The 22,229-nt window shown below is 38.6% G+C and overlaps 1 protein-coding gene across 10 annotated transcripts; it reads left to right on the forward strand.

Annotated features, from left to right (window-relative positions):
• The first annotated feature begins 830 nt into the window (after window positions 1–830).
• On the forward strand, window positions 831–21,638 carry LOC122068594 (putative polyketide hydroxylase). Of its 10 annotated transcripts, XM_042632454.1 has the most exons (17): window positions 1,025–1,468; window positions 2,154–2,259; window positions 3,080–3,175; window positions 3,243–3,315; window positions 14,108–14,235; window positions 14,457–14,664; window positions 16,273–16,355; window positions 16,453–16,588; window positions 17,323–17,382; window positions 17,689–18,182; window positions 18,278–18,325; window positions 18,609–18,783; window positions 18,886–18,998; window positions 19,230–19,326; window positions 19,422–19,641; window positions 20,429–20,582; window positions 21,059–21,638. In XM_042632454.1, exons 6-17 carry the CDS (start codon window positions 14,460–14,462, stop codon window positions 21,500–21,502), a joined length of 2,229 nt encoding a protein of 742 aa, XP_042488388.1. In that variant the 5' UTR covers window positions 1,025–1,468; window positions 2,154–2,259; window positions 3,080–3,175; window positions 3,243–3,315; window positions 14,108–14,235; window positions 14,457–14,459; the 3' UTR covers window positions 21,503–21,638. The 10 variants fall into 10 exon arrangements, with proteins under 10 accessions (XP_042488393.1, XP_042488394.1, XP_042488388.1 ...); XM_042632459.1 differs by lacking the exons at window positions 1,025–1,468; window positions 14,108–14,235 and adding an exon at window positions 831–899; XM_042632455.1 differs by lacking the exon at window positions 14,108–14,235 and having other exon boundaries at window positions 3,080–3,190; window positions 3,276–3,315.
• The last annotated feature ends 591 nt before the right edge of the window (window positions 21,639–22,229 follow it).

Below are 22,229 nucleotides of genomic sequence, written 5' to 3' on the forward strand. Positions count from 1 at the left end.
ATTTTTGTCAGGAACTGGTGCATACAGGTGTTAAATAGTCCTATTTTGGTGTAAATGGTTCAGTTTGATTCGATACAAGATTTTTGAGATAAAATCAAAATCGAACCATTTAATCAATGGTTTCATATATTGAAATCGGAACAATTTATAAATGATTTTGGTTTAAAAGTTTTAAATGATTTCTTATGTTTTCTAATTTTTATTTTTTACTCAAACGGCTTCTTTAGCTTTAAATTTAGTGAAATATATATAAATTTTAACATTGAATTTAACTGTTTATTGTTATTTTATAATAGTTATTTAATTAAAATCTTTACTACAATGTATATAAACTTAACATTGAATGACTTAAATTTATTTACGATATATATGTTAATCAGTTTTACCAATTATTTAGATTTTAAAACTAAAATTTTACTATTTATTAAACAGTTTCAATTTTAAAATCAAAATCAAACCATTTATAGACCTATTTCATGATTTTTGTGTAAACAACTCGATTTGGTTTTGATAAACCGTTTCAATTTCAAATTCACATCCTTAAGTTGCATTAGCTAGGTTTGGGAAATTGGTCGATCTGGACTTGGCCTGATTTCAAAAATCAGTTGGTTGCATTCAGCTAGGGTTGGGATGCACCAACTCAACCCGAATTGCACCATTAGGGTGTTATAAGCTTGGATTTTTGTTTATATAAATTAAAATACATAGAAAGATAACTTTGGTTAACTCCTACTCAAATAAAGATATTGTAACAAAACTCTTTTCATTATTATTTTTTTAAATTAACAACGAGTATTCAGACCTTTGGCCTAACTGGGGAATGCTAGAAGAACATGGATCATCCTCAAAAATAATTCAGTTTCCAACATTCCAATTTGCCGTGTAGGGTTATAATGAAGGTGAGATGCATTGAAATTCAGCTTCTAATGATTTGATTGATATAATTTTTTTTTCTTTTTTGGGGTAAGTTCATTGATATGATTTTTACATCTTATACTTATAATTTCTTGTTCATTAGAAATAAAAATCATTAGAAGCTGAAATTCCGAAACAGCTGGAGAACTATTCTTGAATTTCCATTTCGGAATTTCGCCCCTCTCGCGCGCTCTGTCTCTCTCTCCCATCCCCCTGAAACACATCCCCACAACTGCTCCCTCCCGGCCCTCTGCTCGCAAACCCTTCTCCTCCGCCCCTACCCTGCTTATTGCAAATCTTCCCACCCCTGCTTGCAGACCCCGCTCCCCGCCCTGCCCTCTTCCCCGCCCCGACCAGGGGAATTTTCTGAAGTTGCCTCTGAAGTTATTATATGTTGCGAAGAAAGCATTTGGGGCTTCTGTTCTTTTTGACTCGTCAGGAGAAGATGATGAGTCAATAGTGGTGGGATTCCGGAGATGATGGATCTCCTCCTTGACACGTTGCTTTCTTTATTGCCGCAAGCTTCAGCTTCTATGAGGTCGCTATTGAGCAGGTGAGTGATATTTCAATCCTCAGCTTCCTGGAAATCACCCCACCCCTGCTCCCAAACCCCCTCTCCCCTGCAATTCCATGCTCCCCCTTCGTTCTCCTTATGCCGCCACCCCAACGAATCTCAATGCCTCTCTCTCAAGTGAAGTGAAAATCGGAAATCTTTATCCAGACAATTCCAATTTTTTGATCAGAAACCTATTTGTTGGTTTATTTTTCAGAAATCAATGTGAAAACAAAAATCGAAAGCGAAATGTAACCAGAACTAGAATCTTCAATCTTCATTCAGACATCACAACTCTAAAACTTACTAAGCCCTCATGTCGGCATTCCGACGGCACCCTTGATTCCGTTAGGTTCTTTGTTTTTTTCTCACTTCTTTTCTTCTTCGTCTTCGTCAAAAGTGTGTGTGCATATTTGCCAATCGATTTGTAGATGAAATAAACTAATCAGAGGTACGATATTATAGGAAACATGACTGGCCACTGGAAAAATGAGGATTCTAATCTGTAGCATCTGCTACTTTAATGGTTACTACATCTTCAGATTAGCTGGATGTCCACCTTGTTTACATTGTATGACCTTTTAAGATTTGTCCCATAGAAATTTATGGATTCTCTTGTTGGTTTTTAGCTAATTGATATAATGAGTGCATCATATTAATCTAATTTCTGGTTGTACTTTTGCAGGCTTTGTTTTGGAAAATGATAATAACAATGGTTCAGCTTTAGGTTCATCTGGAATTTTAGCTGATCATCAGCTTCAAACACAATTGCAAGAGCATCACTTGAAGGGGTGAGAATGAAATTTCTTTTATCATGTTTTTGTTTTTTTGGGGGGAGGCATTCTTAATGTTGCTTTAATTTCTCCGTATTGCTGTTGCATATATTGGTCCTTCCACTTGGAAGATTAGTGTTAAATAATAGCATATATTTTTTGGGTTTCCTGCTTCTGTAGTGCTTCTGAGGGTTTTTAAGAGTGAATTAAATCTCCCCAAGTAGGATTTGAACCTACGACCTGTCAGTTAGGCTCTGTACTGTAACAATCTAAAAAATGGATTCTATTGTTTTTCCATTTTTTTAGAACGGAAATGGGTAAAAACTGTATGGTAAGCCCGGCTCAATTTCTTTATTTACTTTTTTGAATGAACGGGACACTTTTAGGGGGTGTTTGGTTCGGTAAATCTTTGGAATGACATTCTTTAGAATGATAATTCTTAATTTTTTGAGTTGTTTGGTTCCACTAGGATGACCCTCATAAGTGAGCATCCTACTTCCCATGAATGACCATATTACAAAGGATGTGTTCCAAATCTGAGTTTACCGCAGCACTTAAACTCAGATTTGAGTAACCTTTTTACCATCTAGTATAAAAGGAGAAAGCGGAAAGACGTTCTCTACGGAAGCCAATATCTCAACCCGTGAGAAACATGTAAGAATTATGAGGTTTTGGAGTCTCTTTTTTGGAACATGAAAGTGGTGCTTTTCATTCTCAGAATTGATTCTGAGCAAAAGGCGCTGAATCAACTTTGTAACTTAAGTTAAGAGGGGCAAATACATACTTTATCATCAAAACATAACAAAGGTGAAGCAAACCCTATTACCCTCTTTCACAGTTGCAACGGCCAGAGATACGAAGCATATGCAGCGTGAAGGGAACTGAAGCAAGAACGCAGAGCCTACTACTGTCGATCTGCCGTCGGTGATCCGAGGTGTAGGTCTCTTTGGTAGCTCTCTCTCTCTCGCTCCCCCTATACTGATTTTATTCTTCGTTTCCAGTTCGTTGTTCCAATAGGTAGAAGTTTGTTGCAGCCACCATCTACAAAGACGACACAGATCTGCCGTCAGTGAGGTAGGTCTCCTCTTCGGTTTTATTTCCTCCAAGTTCACGTAACTCAAGCTTGTGGGCATTTTCTTTTACGCATTTGCTAATTCTCGAACTGTTTGTTCTTGAATATGTAAATAGGGTTGGATTTGTTGATTTAAACTCTCTTAAATCATCTCAAGTCACTCAACGGTCATGGGTTTTTGCTAATTCTCCTTGTCTGATCCGTAGCCCTCTTGTGTTTAGAGTATCAAAAATGCTTTATGAAGCCACTGTCTCTAGTTTTAAGGGTTCTTGTTCTTGTCGGGGTAATGCCCTTTCATTTTAAAATTTTCTAAACAGAGTTAAAATTATTTGGCAGAAATGGGTCTGTGCTAGTCTTTGCTGTTCTCTGTCACAGGATCTTCTCTTCTAAACTTAGGACTATTTCAGTTAGTTTTTGACATGTGAAAGCCAAACCATGTAATTGATCAGTTAGGCTATGATATAATTTATAGACCTGAAATCAAGTCTCAGGAGGATTTCTGTCGGTTCTCCCATGTAAAAACTAGTCCAAGTTAATTGGTCTACTGGGTTTTGTGCTATCTTTATCTCTTTTGGGATGTTGGATTGGCATTTATCCTTGATGGGCAGGTTCCTTGCTGCTTATTGGAAATAAGGTGCGAGACTTGAGAGTAGATATGAGGAGTCTTTTGGTCAGTCGCTAGTTGAGTTCCTTGCAAATGGTGATTGTTTGTTCATCTTGTTAGTCATCTATGTAGCTACTCCTAGTAGACTTTGTGCATTATTGACTGTTATCTGTAGCTACTCCTAGTAAACTCTGTTCATTAGTGACTGTTATCTGTTGACACCGAACAGAATGTAAGCAATACAGCTTTTTGATCCATGTTAAATTGAGGATGTATACATGTTTGAGCTTAGATTCATGTGCATAAGTTCCTAATTGATTCATTTGTTCTTCATATAGAAAAACAAAGTTCATTCTTTAATTATTTATTCAGATGTAACATTCCACTTTATACAAAGAAGGATTAAATGCCAATCCAATATCCCAAAAGTCATGGACCAAAACAAGGGCCACATGAACATTCAAATGCATGAAGGTTATATTTCTTTAGTTTTGTTTTCATCCAAAATGCTATGATGATCAAGAGTTTCCACCTAAATCTGTAGTTTAAGACATTTATCAGATAATTTCCAAATGCCTGTGTTCAGCTATGCTGTTTCAGGTAACATTTATTTGTGTGTATGTATATTTGTCTTTGTGTGGCTGTGTGGGTGTGAGCTGGTTCTGGTTTCATGGATTCTTGCATTTTCATTTTGCTTGGTAATTCGGGGCCGGTGGGCCCCAAGAAAACCAACCCGATTGGATGTGGGTCCACTTAAGAACTTAAGCACTTAAGACTAAGATTAGGGGGCAAAACAATAAATATGTTGATGTTTAGAAGGGAGTAGCATTCCTGTGAATAAATTGAAGTTAACAAGGGTGGCAAACTTGTAATTTGTTAGAACTTCAAGACATTGGCACTGGTTTACAAAGCACTAGTAGAAAGGGTAAATTAGGAATTAGATGTAAAAGTAGGACAATGAAGAATATGGGAGAAAGAAAGGGGTATTAAGGGGAAAGAAGGATTAAAAAGGGGTTTCTTGACAACCCACGTTGGTTGTCTTCAACCTCCAGCCAAGAGGAGCAGGGCGGAGGTCTAGAGAGTCCTCAGGTGAAGAGAACTCCCTCAATAGGGGTCCGATGGGGCTGAAACTTCAGGGAGAGATTCAGCAGTCGTAGAGCTCTTGATTGCAAGCAACCATAAGGTCAGACGACCAGTGAAAGCAAGATCCGGGACTGCTGAAACAGATCTGGGCGATGGTGCACAGACCAGATTTGTTCATGACTTCAAATCTCACTGTAGGGGCTTCAACAAAGGTCAAGCTTCTAGGGTTTCAATCGCCCAAGGGAGGGGAACCTTTGAACAAATCTTCAGCCTTATCAGGTCTCACACAAGGGAGATCAGTGAACTTGTGTAACGCTGTAACTGTCGCCAGAAACAGAATAATCCCAGAGAAAGAGAAAATACAGCAGGAAAATGAAGAAGACCTGATATTAAACTGTGGAAAATTTCTGCAACTGAACCTATTGATATTCTCAGATCTGGTTTAGTTGCAGATCTGAAACTTGATTGCATACTCGAGCTATGTTTTGAATCTTCGTCACGGGGGTTGATTCTCGTAAGGTCGAGGATACCATCAAGACCAATCTCAGGTTCAAATGATTGGGAACTAACTTCAGCAAAGCTTTCTTTTAATCTGATGTTATCACCCAGATGAGAGGAGGAGGAGAAGAATAGGAAGAAATAAAGAGGGAAAGAAGAAAGAAGAAGAGAGAGAAAAGAGAGCTCACAGCGAAGAGAAGAAGAAGAAGGGGGAGGAAGAGGACAGCCACGCAGGGGGGAGTTTCACAATCCTTATTTCTTTCTTGATCAACTAATCTTCCTATGAATTACATGTCTAATATATAATAAAATTAAATTAAAACCTTCTAATTAAAATCAAAGACTAAGATAGAAATAAAAATCTTCTACACCTAGGCTAACATAATTAGAAGCAAATAAGGACTCAAATAGAAAACAAATATTCTCAAAATAAAATAAAATCCTAAAATATTCTATTAATCTTGAATCCAAATTGGATTTGGGTCTTGATCTGGGTTCTGGAGCAGGTTTGGTTCGATCCATCAGAGCGTTGTTGCATCACTTGGTATGTAGAAAGGTTGTAGAGAACAGAAGCAATTTGAGTTCTTGGGTCCCATCTACATGGTTAAGGTCATGGTGAGGCCTAGATAGAGGGGGTACTCAGGTGTAAGGTTATCTCAAGAACATGGCTACCGAAAGCCATTATTCATTTCTTTGTCCTCATCTGTTCTTTGTTGGACTTGGAGTCTTGGACCACCAACTACTACGTACTTTTAGGGCTAAATTTTTAAATGTTGCAAGGATTGCATTAGGGAGGGTTCATATGGTCACTTAAATTTGGACTTTAAATTCATATTTTTTTTGGTAAAATAGTGAGAAAATGGCAAATTCAACACAAGTAGTTAGTGAGAATGCAAAATGGAGCCAAGAAAATGTAGACACCCTTGTTGTTCTCATGGTAGAGGAAGTTAAGAAATGCAATAGGACTACTGCTACTTTTAATAAAGTTGGTTGGAGGAACATTGCCAAGAACTCAAAGAATTTATTTAAAAAACCATTGACTATCCTTAGATTTTATTTAAAAATCACAACTTTGACACCCATGGTGAAGATGGCATTTTATGTAAATATTGGTTTCCAACAGAAACGATTCTATTAAGTGCGAACCATACAAGTTTCTGTTTCTTCCAGGTTACAAAATCAATTTTTTTGTTGGGATTACCATACAACATTTTAGACGCAGAATCACTCTAAAAAAACAGATATGCAAAAAAGTGTGCCAGACCTAGAATCATGTTTAAAAAACAGAATCGTTACAATACAGAGCCTTAACAGCCGAGAGCCGATTGCTCTACCACTGAGCTATTGAGGAACAACAGGATTATTAAATTATCACTTATTTACTTGATATTTGTATACTTATTTAGTTAGTACATCAAAGTGCTTGTCTTCGACTTTAAAAAGTAAAAACTGCTTATATTTGGATTTGGCTTTGCCTTAGTTTTTACTAAATTTACTTCTTAGTTCTTAGTTCTTACACTATTTGTATTGACTGAAAGAGAGTAGAAATATAGTGGAGGGCCTGGAGGAACTCATTTTTGGTAGTATGGAGGTAATAGTGTAATACATTAATACATACTTACATATTTGCATGCTTTATAATTCTGCTTCTTAGTTATATATGTTTTTTTGGATAAATAAATAATGCATTAAATAGAGGAAAGAATATACAAAGGGAGAGAAGGGGGGGGGGAACCAAGCCCAGAGGGCAAAAGCAGCAAAAACAAAAGAAAGGGGGAGGATGGGGTGAAAAGCAAAAGCTAACAAGAAGAGACTAGAACCTCAAGAGAAGCTGAAAACAAGGAGGACTATAGTGGGTATAAATAATCATGGGGGTGGGGGGAAGCTATGAGAGAGGAGGAGAGACCCCAGGCAACAACAATGAACCTATTCCTTGGGGAGTTCCTAATTGGTTTCTGCTTGAGGGAAGCAAGTCTGTAGCGGACATCAAAATAGATGGTTTTCCAAATCTGATCATTGGACTGGGATTTGGACGTCCATTTACGGAGAATCCGCTCCATCTAAAGATGTTTGATAGTAGCAGAAAAAGCAAGCTTACCCGTTGTGTCACAGATGGAGGACCCAGAAAAGGTCCTGTCAATCTAGATCCATTCCCGATTGAAAGGCAGAATGGGTCTCCAGGAAGGCCAACAATGACTAAGGAATTTTTTCCAGATGGTGGAGGAGAGGGAACAGTTGAAGAAAAGGTGGTTAGTGTCTTCATTGTTGTTCCAACAGAGACAACAAGAAGGGGAGACTTGGATGTAACGGTGGGTTAGGAAGGATTGGGTTGGGGCAATCAGTGAAGGCGTGCCAAGTTGTGAACCTTGGACGAGGTATGTGACCTTGTGCCAAGGGACAATGGGAGCAGAGATATGAATAAGGTTCCAGGCTGAGGTAGAGGAGAGAAGGCCATCGGGAGACTGGATCCAGGTGATCTTGTCCTCTCGATTCCTACGGATGGGGGGGAGGGGGGAGGTTGGCCCATATATCAGAAAGGGAAGGGAAGGGAAGGGAAGGGAAGGGAAGAGGCGACCATAGCATTTCTAGGGATGCTCGAAGAGTACACAATGCAAGGGCTGACAATAGAGAGGAGGATGCCAGCAGAATTATCTAACCAGAAGGAGGTGAAGATCCCATTATTGATGAAGGAGGAGATGGCATTAAGGGCCATAGGTCTAAGGAGAAGGATGTTTCTCCAGACCTGGAAAGCATCAGATGGAGGGGAGGCTGTCCAAATGGATTCCTTTTTAAGGAGTGAGGAATAAACCCAGGTTACCCAAATACTATTGTGTTTGGAAACAATTTTCCAAATGAGCTTGAGGGTGCCAGCTTTGATGTTGTCTTTGACTCTTATATATATTTATTTCTTGTACTTTGTTAATTATTTGTTATTACTATCATAATTATATCATATTGCATTAATGTGGCTTCTATTTTGTAGCTTAAATGCTGATTCGTCCTATAGCATATAATCATAATTGTATCATTGTAGATATAATGGATACATACAAAAAATACTAGGGAGCCTTGTTGCCTAGGCACCTAGTTGGCTCTCAATGCCTTGGGTCGTCTAGGTGCCGTGACAACTATGGTTGTTTCCCCCTTCCAATAAAAGAAGGAAGAGGGGTAAAGCTGGAGGAAAGATCTCTTCCTTTGTTGTTTGGGGTTTTCAAGATGTTTCTCTAAAAATGATTCTGAATCTATCCCAGATTGGAGTCAGATGTGGGATCACAACCTTTGACACGTGACCTGCACCGATAAGGTGATTGACTAGGTTTTCTCCTTGATCAAAGTGGCAACAGTCAAGCTTGCCCAATTGGGTCGAATCGGGTGTGTGCGCGTCTATCTCCTGCATAAGGAGTTTAGCCCCACATCGCTCGTGGATCCCGTCCACGGTCTATACTTAAGTCCCTGAGCGCCTTCTCTAGATAAGCCGGTTTTGAAGGAGAGGGAAGGGCTAAACCCATATCTGGTATCAGAGCCGGGCGGACCGGGGGAGAGTGTGTTCGCGTCTATCTCCTATGTAAGGAGTTTAGTCCCACATCGCTCGTGGGTCCCTTCTGCGGTCTATACTTATGTCCCTGGGCGCCTTCTCTAGATAAACCGGTTTTGAAGGAGGGCTAAACCCAGATCCTGGAACATCGAATGAAATAGGTGGCCTGGTTCTCTTTCTACGACCCTTTTGATATGATTGGCCCGGCCCCTTCCCTTATGTTTAGTTTAGAAGCGTGATCTGCCCAAGAATGACCAGTCTTACGGTGGTATGGAAGGCAAGGACTCCGCGAACGTCCTACGCCCTCAGAGAAAGAAAGCCTCAACTAGAACCACATTCCTTTTGCGTGTGGATAGAATGGCGCCACATGGCTGCAAGTTACACTGCCAATAGGTAAAAAACTAAAAGTTTAGTGTTTGAATGATGGAAAATCAGGTGGCTCTATTGATAGCTATATTGCTATCAGGTTTCTGGAATTGGTGAAAGGTGCCAGCAATAGAGTACCCTACCCTTTCCCGTGCCCCACCTTGCTCCCTTCCAAACCCAGTCCCCACCCTTGCTTGCAACCCACTCCTCTCTCTGTCCTTGGTCCTTGCAAAAAAAAAAAAACTACAACCTCCCCAAACAAACAGCAGTCGTAGCCTCCACCGACCCCTGCTCGCAACCTCTTCCTAACTTGCCCCCACCCTTGCTCACAACCTCCTCTTCACTCTCTCCATAGTCCTTGCCCAAAAAAAAAAAAACTACACCCACAACATCCCCAAACAGAAAGCAAACATAGCCTCCAAATCCTAATTTCCCAACTTCAATGAGAATAGGGGCCGCCAGAACAAGGACAGGTTTGGATTCTCCATTTGAATAATGCAAAGGAAAAAAATGACCACCACCATAAATAATCATCTCAAGGCACCGACATCCAAAAGGATAAAGCTAAGTATCAACATCCGCGCAAGCCTTTCAAACTCTCAGCCTCCATTTGATGCAGTTGCACGATGGACTTAGGAAAGAAATATCTTTTGATTTGATTTTCTATTGTTTTAGAATTAATTTCTTTTTAAATTAGCAAGCTTCTAATTTTAGAATAGTTTCCATTTTCAAGTAGTTTCCATTAATTGTTTGATTTTTCCTTTATATTAGTCATGTAATAGAGAAGAACTCAGTTTTGAGATTTGAAGTTTTGATGAATAGAGATTTGATATGAAAACCATGGTTGCCGTGGGCTTTTTCCCCCCTCCCTGACTCTCTGAAATCTTCTCTCCACTCTTGTTTCTTCTTTCTTTTCTTCTTCATCTTTTCTCTATTCTTCTTCTTCTTCTTCTTTGTTTTTTTTTTCCCTACTCTCTTTCCTCTGTTTCTGGGCGATGGTTGCAGCCCCAAATAAGTGGGTCGACCTCCTTCATTCTTGAGCTACTTGGACCAAGACCTTGATCGAAGGTTTCCTACCTATAGGCGATCAAAAACCTAGAGTATTACATCCAAGACTTTGTTCTGTTCTGAGAAATCAAACTCAGATTCAGATCTGGTTCTGAAACCCTCCGCCAGCCTTGATATCAGAGAGGAAACTCCATCTTTTCACTTCCTGTTTTGGCTGAACCTCGGCTGGAATCACAAGACATGTGAGCTGCGATTCTTCCTTCCAAGCCCAAGGTCTATCCATGCTGGTGTGAGAGAGCTCCATCAAAAGTATCAAAGCTGCCCTCTTTTCTGGTTCTGACGCAGGATTGAAGAAAGAGTCATGAGTTTGCTTTATTTCTTTTGCATTCTGATTTCTAGTTATGCCCTTCTCCTTGTCTCTAATTCTCTCATGTCCTAAACTCATATTGTGTTTCCTAATTTATCCACATCCAATAATCGTCAATTCCCTTTAGGTCCCATCTCCCAAATAGCTTATTAACTAATCTGGTTATTTACAATTCTGCCACCCCCTTTATAACTTCAGCTTAATTACAATTCTGCCATTTAGTTGAAGCTTTATTTCAATACAATTGTTATTGGGTGTTGCCTTTGTTTTATTGAGTGTTAAGTGGGCCCTAAGCGATCCGATTTCAGTCTATTGGAATCCGGTTCCGCATCACCATTATTATATATCATGTCAACCAACTCATTTGAAATGTTTCCTCTTTAAGGAATTGCTGTAGCAGCTTAGGCACCCATCAGATGGAGTCCAGGTACTGGTTACCATACCTATAATTGACCTCTAGTAGACTACCATAGGTGTAATTGGCTACTTAGATAAAGAGAGCCTTGTATCTTGGTTGAACTATATGCCAGCTATCTCCCCAAATAGGTAAATCTCCTTGGCCTTTCTGTACCTAGAACGGGTATCATAGATGTGAACAAATTCGTCCAGCTCGACAATTTGAATCCAATAAAAATAGTTTAAAAATCAAATTCCTAAAGGATAAAAAGTCAAACCCAGTTCAAGAACGGGCGATTTTCAACTTTCAAATATTGGAGTTTTTCCCAAATCTGAAAATTCCATAAATCTTATCATGGTAAAACATTGCTAAAAACAAAAAATGTGGTAAAATAATCTTTTGTACTGATGTTCATAACTTTATTATTATTCAGGCGATTTTTAACAGCATTCGCGCACATTAAAATAAGATTGACCGAAAAATAACTTTGTCAATACAACTCGGATTTAAGCAATCTTAAATCTGTTGGAAAGATGGTTTTGTATCTACAACAACAACAATCTCAGCCTCAGTCCTAAATTAATGGGGTCAGCTATATGGATCCAATCAACACGTAATAGGAAAAAAAGTCTAAACAACAGAGATGTCAAGATGAGAGAAGAGAGAATAAGGGTGAGAGTATAACGATGAGAGTAAGAGAAAAGAGGCACAACCCAACAAGTCAGGAGAATCTTAGCTACATGGGGTTGGCTACATTTATCCTTGCCCTCCAATAGGCTCTATCCAAGGTCATACTTGGGACAAGCCGAGACTATGCATGTCCTTCCTCACCACTTCGTCTATGATTATTTTAGGCTTTGACCTTAGCTCTTTTAGCTCCCTCAATTTGAATCAGATCACTCCTTATTGGGGCGTCCTTAGGCCTCCTTTGAACATGGCCATACCACCTCAAACGACATTTGTGGAGCTTGTCATTGATCTTCCAACTTTCAAATCAACTATAATTTGCAGAGCTTGTCTTTACCCTTACTAGTTTTGCCGCACATCTATCTTAACATCCTCATCTCAGCTACACATAGCTTCTCTATATGACACTTCTTAACTGCCCAGCCCTCTGCCCCATACACCATAGCTGGTCGCATAACAGTCCTATAGAATTTTTCTTTAAGCTTTAAAAATGATACGTTGATCACGCAATACTCCGGACACAACTCTCCACTTCATCCATCACATTTTAATTCTCTGTAAAACATCATCCTCTATGTTACATTTTTTATTTATGGTTGGCCCCAGATATCTAAATTAGTCACTTTGAGGAATCTCTCTCAATTTCTATCATTTCATTGCCCATTATAGAGTGGCTAAAGCTACACATCATATACTTTGTCTTTGATTTATAAACCTTAAAGCCTCTTGTTTCCAAGGTAGATCTCCATAGCTCCAACTTAGCGTTAATTCCTATTTTAGTCTTATCCACTAAAACGATGTCATCCGCGAAGAGCATATGGGAACCTCATCTAGAATGTTCTTGTTTAACTCATCCATGATAAGTGCAAATAAATAGGGGCTTAAGGCCGATCCTTGATGTAACCCAATTGTAATTGGGAATTCCTTACCTTGACCTCCTACAAATCTCTCACTAGTCAGCACGCCCTCATACATGTCTTTAATTATATCTGCATAAATACTGGACACCTCTCTCTTTACTAAGACATATCGGATTTTATCTCTAGGAACTCTGTCATATGTTTTTTCTAAGTCAATAAAAACTATGTGGAAATCCTTCTTGTGAGCTCTATAACTTTCCATGAGCTTCCTTAGTAGGTAAATAGCCTCGGTCGTGGGTCTACCTGGCATAAATTGGTTCTCCAAGATCTCAGTTTCTCTTCTTAGGCGGGCTTCAATAACCTTCTCCCATAGTTTCAGAGTATGACTCGTTAGTTTTATGCTTCTTTAGTTATTGCAGCATTGGATATCCCCTTTATTCTTGTATACTAGGACTACAATGCTTCTCCTCCAATCATCTGGCATCTTCCTAGTGTTCATAATAGTGTTAAACAACTTGGTCATCCAAACAACCCCACATACTCCTAGGGTTTTCCACACTTCAATTGAGATCTGGTTTTGTGCTTTACCTACTACAAAAAGTCTCATAAAAATAAAATCATTTGACCAGTCAAACTGATTAGTAAACATGAACATTTCTCTAAATGTTGATGACGTGATGTGACTTAATGTTGAGTTTTGATGACTTTATGTGACTTAATGTTGATTTTTGACGATATAAGGTATATGTAGTATATTAAATAGTGTTACAAAAGAGGGAAAGTAAAAAATAACACTTGCGCGTTGGTTGTCTAGGCGGGTGCCTTGTTGCCTAAGCGCTTAGGCACCTCTCCACCTCCTCGAGTTGCCTTGACAACTATGGACCTAGTCTCACATATCAACAAAACTAGTAATGCAAAATGACCCATAAGTATAATAAAATCAATAAAAGCTAATTAGTTATTAAAATCGAAGCTAATTAGTTATTAAATGAAAAATGATGATTAGAAATGGTGAAGGTGAATTGGTTTCAGTTATTTCTTGGATAAAATATAGGGGGAGAGAGGTCCGTAGCGCTTTGCTAATGTCACTCAGTCATATGGCTTCCCAAGGAAATATTTCATGTCATTTGCAACCAAGCTCAGTGAACAATATTTCAGATCTTATGGCCAAACAGGGTGTTGTGAGGTCAAGATTGGGTTTTGGGAGCTCCTTCTTTCTACCTTTTTTCCTTTTTTTATTCAAAGTGAATGTATCGGTGGCTTTTGTCTAATTTCCTTTGGGGTTGTACCACTACTTATTCCTTTTATTTTTATTTTTATTTAAAAAAAAAAACGCTAAGAAGAAGAAAAAGAAAAAAAGGAGACCAACGGTATTTTGAAATTTTGCAGTTTAAAGCCTAGAAGCTCCGAGGAACCTACCATCTGTCTAAATTTCATGTTTAACTCTCTTCAACTTGATTTGGTCATTAGAGCTAAGGATGGACGCATGTGGGACCCTCTAAAGAACCATTTTATTGGTATATACTTCCATCAAATGGTTTCTTCTTCCTTATCAAGCTATTTTGAAAGGTTCTCTGTTGCTGTCCCCTATGATGAAGTGGCAGTGGACAGTCTCTAGTAAATTTCCTAATATATAAGTAACTACTAACTTACCTGACTCAAAATATGAAAAGCCTGTCTCTCTTTCTCTCTCTCTTAATCTAAACATGGCCAGTTACTAAGCTATTGTCCTTTTCAGGTCATGGAGGTTCCCAAATTTATTATGAGGTTTAAAGGGAAAGGGTTCAGCACCACCAGAATCAAACTCTACCCGTTTGAGTATCTTCCAAGAAGAAGTTTTTCGGACTTCAAGAAAAGCTTTAGCGGCGATGATGAAGTTCTTCCTGTTTTGATTGTTGGTGCAGGTCCTGTTGGGCTCGTTCTCTCCATTCTTCTGACAAAATTAGGTATTCTGCGATTTATTTTTTAATTTTTTTTCTTTATTTATTATTATTATTATTTTTTCATTTTAAGGGTTGATTTGGTGGTTGATTTTGTATTCTCATATCTTGTTCCCTTATGAGATAACCTCGATAGAATAAAAAAATGACAGTGTTTCTAGTATGCTGCAGTGAAGCATTACAGTATATTTGTTGATGATCTAAGAAGCACAGTCATAAGCAGCCAACAATTTCATTCAGTATCATCCTATTTGAACAAAGGGAAAAACTAAATTTAACAATTCCTTAGTGACATGTGGGATGTCAAGAGGTCACGCTTTTCTTGCCTTGTAGCAGACTTGGATAGGTGCGAGTTAGTCCATTGAAACCAGAATGGGAAGTGGTTGCAAGGTTCAAGAACTCATTTTCATTTCGGTTGCCGAAATTTTGTCAAAATGATGTACTTTCTCCCATGTGTTTCGCTGGGCATTTTGGGGGGCTAATGGTTGAAGTTGCCGAAATTAGCGAAATGAGTGAAACGAAATGACCGAGATGGCCAGAATCTCGATGAAATAGTGCATTTTTTAGGCCAAAATGAGCGAAATTTCGAACAAAATGTGACCAAGATGACTAAAATATGATCAAAATTATGTACTTTTATATTTTGTATGCCATTTTGTCTCGATAAAAACAAAAAATACTGAAATATCCGAGATTTCGACGAGTTTTCGAACCTTGAGGTTGAAAGTATTGTTTGAAGCTCCATAAAATTACAATGAAGCAATGAACAATAAAATTATGCTATTTTGTTGGTTAAACCATCGGACTTCCCATAGCAATCCAGCCTTCACTAACTCTCTATTTCTCTCTTCTATTCTATTGTGTGTTTGTGTGTGTCTTTGTCAAAGGCTTCTGATCTTGAATTGCTTGTATATGAGACGTCTTTACTTGTGTGCTCTGCATTTGCAGTGCTTAATTGGGCCAAATTATGAGAATATGAAGGAACATAATTTTCTACTCTTTTTTATTTTTACTGTTACAGCCGCTTATCCCAAAATCTCAAGCTGTTAAGGGTTACAACAATGCATATCAACACACAACAACACCCCCTCGCATGTGCAGGCCCACACACGCACCTGGCTGTGCATGTGACACCATCACATAGCACCAAGGGGCATAATGCGTAGGGGCACAACAACACATAATACAAACCCCTTGCACTTACCAGGGATCGAACATCTGACTTCTTGGCTCTGAAACATTGTTACAACTGCTTATCCCAAAAGCTTGAGCTGTTAAGTAAGGGCTACAACAATGAATATCAACACACAACAACATATACATCTCAACTTAAGAAGAGTAACTGATCTTAAAATGTGATAAGTAAGTTTGTAATAATTTATTTATGTCTTTGATCTCACTCAAGCAAATTGCTCTAATCTTGGAAGGCTTTAATAATAAGCTCTCTTCTGAGGGCAGGCTAAGTTTGTGTCAAATTACATCTATTTAGGACCTTAACTCTTCTAGTTTGTCAAGTAGATAACCTATTAAATACTCTCTTCTTTTTTTTTTTTCCCTTTAGTTAAGGTGGAAGTAATGCTAGAAATTTTGCTTTAATATATTAATCTTTTGTAGGTGTCAGGTGTGCGGTTTTAGAGAAAAGCAAAATCTTCTCTCAACATCCACAAGCGCACTTTATAAACAATCGATCTATGGAGGTTTTATTCTTACCTGAGGATTGATTAAGATTTTTCTATTAGTAATAAATTTTTCTTCGAATTTCTAGTTCTGCTTTAACTTGGAGCCGCTGGTCAGGTGTTTCGCAAATTGAATGGCCTGGCAAAGGAGATCCAAAAGTTGCAACCACCAGTAGATTTGTGGAGGAAGTTCATGTACTGCACCTCACTTTCGGGTTATATTCTTGGGTCAGTAGATCATATGCAACCTCAAGGTATGGTCACTTCATCATTCTAATAACCTTTCTTCCTGAATCCATCAATTCTAATGGTTGCTTAACAATAAGGGCTGTCTGGGTTTTATTGCTTTTAATCTTCTGTGGGAGGCATTTCTGCATTCCTAAAGGGTGACATGCAAGCTCAAAAGGACACTTCCTCATAAATATATTTTGTAGATACGTGATTTTATTCAAATTCTACTTATGAGGGTATGGAGGCACAATATATGATTATACACATGTAATTTGTTTTATCCAGGTACTAGATTCATAACAAGGAAAGGGGATTTATTGCATTCTGTTATATGGTTAATTTGAAAAAACTGTAGACAGTAATCACAGGGAAATATGCCTGTGTAAAATATCATAAATTGCTTCATGCCCACCAAAACCCAAAAGGGTAAATAGATTGCATACAATTAGGTATGAATCACATGACTTATCCATTTGGACCATTTCTTCAGATGACTTGTCCAGAATTATGAGAATGTGTAATTGCTTTCTATGCGACCTGAGTAGACATAAAATAAAAGGAAAATACAGTGAGAAATGAAAATGAGAGGAACTACTACTTCAATCCAGGTAACGTGCTCCTTAGGTAGATGCATCTTACTTGATATATGAAGTTCTGTACCTCGCTTAATGCATACTCCTCATCCTTGCCTCAGTGCTTGGACATTGGCCTGAGTCTCTTTGGTTTTTGTCTCAGTCCCTTTTGAATTCTGACCCAGGTAAATCCTTTGGAGTGGTCAATCAATGGCTCATCAGTGCAATGGAATGCTCCTTCAAGGGTATCCCCCATAGGATCTTCTACTTCTGTTCCATTGATACAATGGTCCAAATGAAAGTATGGCGCACCGTGACTAAGAAAGTGTCTCTTGTCATGCATTACCTTCGGTTTATCTTATGCAGAAAATGATCCAAGTGGGCTGATCTTCGCTTTCATACGACATACATACATCAGAGCCATCCTCTACCTCTTCTTTTTTTTTTTTTCCTGGTTGACCTTCCTGATGATGCATTTCATAATCCTTGTGACATAGTTTTAACCAACAATGAAGCATAAAGATATCCATCCTAATATTTTTGATTTCCAGACTTTGAACAGGTAGTCAGCCCAGTATCTGTTGCACATTTTTCACAGTACAAACTTACCAGGTTACTACTCAAACAGCTAGAGAATCTTGAATTTCGCATTTCTAATGGTGATGGAATTGAAGAGCTTAATCATAGACTTCTTGGGGAAAGGGAGATATTGATGGGACATGAGTGTGTTTCCATCAAAGCCACTGATCCTTGTCTGACAGTGGGTGCTTCCTTTATCAAGGAAGGGAAGAAAACAGAAAGAAAAATCCTCTGTAAAATTCTAGTTGGTGCTGATGGTGCTGGAAGCACTGTTAGAAAGCTGATGGGTATAGGTATGCAAGGTGAAAGGGGGTTGCAAAATCTTGTCAGTGTCCATTTCTTGAGCCAAGACCTTGGACAATACCTACTTCATCAGAGGCCGGGAATGCTGTTCTTTATTTTCAATACGGATGCTATAGGGGTTCTTGTAGCACATGATCTCAGCCAAGGTGAATTTGTGTTACAGGTAGTACATCTGACCTTGAATGTTGAATTGCCTTGGAAGTTATCAATGCTGGGTCGGTGTTCTCATAATGATAATTGTCTTCCTTTTCCCTGCAGATGCCCTTCTATCCTCCTCAGCAGAATCTAAAAGACTTCAGTTCCAAGGTATTTCCATTCTGTTCATAATGTGTATGCTGCATGGAAATATTGTTTTTTAGGGTTTTGCAATCTTCTTTGCATTGTATGTATGAATGGAATTGCTTGCAGTATGATGGGCGTGTTGCACTAACATATTCATGATTAACCCCACCAGCACTAAGTGTGGCAGACATCTAGGGAATTTGGAGGAATAGCTAATAGCATGTTACTATCCCCCCTGCCCCCTTCCCTCAAATGAGGAGTTGGGCTCTCACTGTTGTAGCTGTTGAAAGCAGTCTACCTGTTGTAGGTATGCGAGGAGTTAATCTTTAAAATAGTCGGCTGGGAGCTCAAGGACATAAATGTGATTGATATAAAGCCATGGGTGATGCATGCTGAAGTTGCTGAGAAGTTTGTTGCTTGTGATAATCGAGTAATACTTGCGGGTGATGCAGCTCACCGTTTTCCTCCTGCTGGTGGTTTTGGTAAGGAACCTCTCATGAACATACCGGGAGTCCTTTCTTTTTGTAGGTTTTTTTGTTTTGTTTTGTTTTCTTTTTTAAATATATTCTACATGATTGATACAGGAATGAACACTGGTATCCAGGATGCTCATAACCTGGCATGGAAAATAGCTTCTGTGTTGCAGGATATATCTCCACCTTCAATTCTCCAGACTTATGAAATGGAACGCAGGCAGGTATAGCTCTTCTCATGAGTACTAGTGTTTAGAATTTTGAAGTTGCCGTATCAGTTCCCATTATTATTGTTGTTGTTTTATTGTTATTGTTATTGGCTTATTGCTTTATTGTTTTTTTTTTATTGTTATTGTTATTGTTGTTCTTGGTTTTGATATGGAAGTTCTTTGTATTCATTAAGAAAAAGAAAATTTTGGAAGGTTCCTTGATACCCATCTTTAACTATTTACCAGATTGCTATTTTCAATACTAGACTAAGTGTTCAGAACTTTAAAGCCGCCATGGAAGTTCCTTCTGCACTTGGTCTGGACCCAGCTGCTGCAAACTCAGGTAAAATAGAACTGAGAACTTCCATTCTATTTCTAGTTTTTGGAGCATTATGTGCAGCCCCATGTAACTTTTGGTATTCGGTGCTGATTTGACAGTACATCGAATAATCAACAGTGGGATTGGTTCCATTCTACCATCTGGATTACAGAGAGCAATCTTGGATGGAATCTTTGCTGCTGGTCGTGCACAAGTTTCAGAATCCATTCTGAATGACAAGAATCCTCTTGGCTCTTTGAGGCTTGCTAAACTGAGGCGTATATTTGATGAAGGAAAGAGCCTCCAGCTTCAGTTTCCTGCGGAAGATCTTGGTTTCAGGTCTCAGTGGCATTTTTTTGTTTTTTAAATCACCAAACGCTTTCCTTTTTTATGCTGCAGAATGTGTTCTGGCTAACTTGATGCCCAAACTGTAAAGTTACTGTGTAAATGCGCCTCCTTGTGGAAGGGGGTGTTATTCACCTTGGTACCCAAATACCTGATCATGTTGATGTGACGTTCTTGTGGGAGTGATGTGGACTACACTTGGTATTCCCCCAAATGGTTGACCGAGTTGATAGTAATACTAACCTGAGTTAATAGTTATGCTATAGTTTCATGCAATGGTGGAAGGCTTCCCTGTACTAGGCCAATTTTGCTCCAAAATTCAATTTGGCTTCATCTGGCTGCAATTGACGGGAATGGAAATAAAAAGGAAAAATAGTAAAACAGATGCTTTGGGAACGGAAGTAAAATGAAAGTAGTAAAACAGAAACTTTTGTAATCCTTACCAGCAATGATTGCATAACTAACTAAAAAATTTATATATCTAGTAATTAACTTTTACCTTACTTTTTTGACCAATTCCTTGGATTTGAATAATAAATATAAAGGTACCATTTGAAAAGTTTAGTTACCATATTTGGTAAGATTGTACACAATCAGGATTACAAAAGTACTCATTTTCTTTTTAAAATTAATTTAAGTCCACCTTGTTTGCTGATTAAACTCATTGAATTATTTAAATTCTTCAGATAGTGTCAGCTTCAGGTGAAAACCAAGATAATTATTGTGCATTTGCTGAACTCAGTGAGCTCTTCACTGTTCTAACTCCATATATTGATATTAGGTATCTTGAAGGAGCTCTTGTTCCAGAGAATTATAATGCATCACATGCACCAGAAGCACCAACTGGTCGTAGGAGGGACTATGTTCCCTCTGCAGAGCCAGGGTTGCGGTTGCCTCATATGAATTTCAGATTGTTGCCGAAGTTATCGAGTGAGGTATGTATTTGTTTGTTTTATGGATCAAGGGTCCAGCCATTCGCAAATGGTTTGACATGTGGTTTACATTCAAGTGCGTGTTACATATTATTTGATGCTGTACTACCTAGGAACTGTTTAACAAAGATGACCAGGTAATAAAAGATTGTAACCATCTGCTATTTTATGTTTATTTTGGAGAGTCAGATACTATTTTCTGTGTGCACAGTTGTCACAGCATTGAGGCAACCCAAGGTGTTGAAGGGGGCCTAGACGCAAGGCACTTGCCAAGATTTAACCTAGGCAATGCCTTGACAACTATGGTTGTGTGGTACAGAGAATTGTCTGATAATTAGATGGTTACAATCATCCAACTGGGTTCATATTGGCATCCGATGCTTAGGTTTGGGCTTGCGTTTGAGATGCTAATATAACTGGGTACCTTAACCTTGCTAGTAATTGATTTGGTAATTTGTCATTACCCTGGCTTCTTGCAGGAGATTTTTTCTACTTTGGATCTGGTGTCTGGAGATAAAGTTGTGTTCCTTCTCATTATAGCACCGAAGAATGAGTCTTACAATCTTGCTCAAGCTGCTCTCAAAGTGGCAGATGGATTCAGAGTTTCTTTGAAGATTTGTGTCATGTGGCCATCTGGTTCTGTAAAGGAAATAGGCGCAAATAAAACTGCTTTAATGTCAATCAAGGATTGCATTCATGTTGAGGAGATTAGGAGATCAGCACCATCACCTTCATGGTGGGACATCTGTCAGATGACAGACAGAGGAGCCATTTTAGTTAGACCCGACGAGCACATTGCTTGGCGGACTAAGTCTGAAGTTTCTGATCCTATATCTGAGATGCAAAATGTATTCTCCTTAGTTTTACTGGGTAAAAGGACCTGTCTTTTGCAGGAAGTAGAAGCAAAGCTTAAACACGTATAAGATATATGCATGCACAGATGGATACAGCAGTTGTATCTCCTGTTTTCTTTGTATGTACACTAATATGATGCATGCATGCACAGATGGATGAGCCATTAACTATCAGCTTATAAATTTCATACAAGCCTATACTTAATACTGTTGTCCTTGTTTCTTTTAGTTTTTATGTCACTGCTAGAAATATAATGAACATATTGGGTTTGTGATTGTCACTCGGCATAATCTTTTAAAGATCGACTTTTTTCATTGATATTATAGCAGCTCCCAGGTTCCACCTAACATGTACCAGCTGGGTCTGACATAGATGCATGTAATGTTCTTGAGTAAGAGATGCTCTCAAGAAACATAGGAGGTCTTGGGTGTTGGACAACGTCACAACCCTCGTTGTAAAAGGTTGGATATTGAGTTCTCAATGACAAACACCTTCACCTCTGTATTCAGTGAGATCCATTGCAGTAGCCTAAAAGCACGACTGCAACACCTTTACAGGCTCGAACTCAGAAATATCTCTAGGACACAACAGTTTGTATATTAAACAATAGAGTTTGCTTTGTGTAGTCAGGGTTAGTTACATTGGGCTTGTAACCATACCAGAATTGTACTCTTTAGGGGTGGTCTTCTTTGTCCTGTAAGGGGGAGGGGCAAATATGCTAATATATAAATTTATGTACCATACAATTTGTCATTACCTTTGTCTTATATTTATCCACATTTGAAAGTGAGATGA

Source organism: Macadamia integrifolia, unplaced genomic scaffold (genome assembly GCF_013358625.1).
Source record: "Macadamia integrifolia cultivar HAES 741 unplaced genomic scaffold, SCU_Mint_v3 scaffold433, whole genome shotgun sequence".
Lineage (NCBI taxonomy): Eukaryota > Viridiplantae > Streptophyta > Magnoliopsida > Proteales > Proteaceae > Macadamia > Macadamia integrifolia.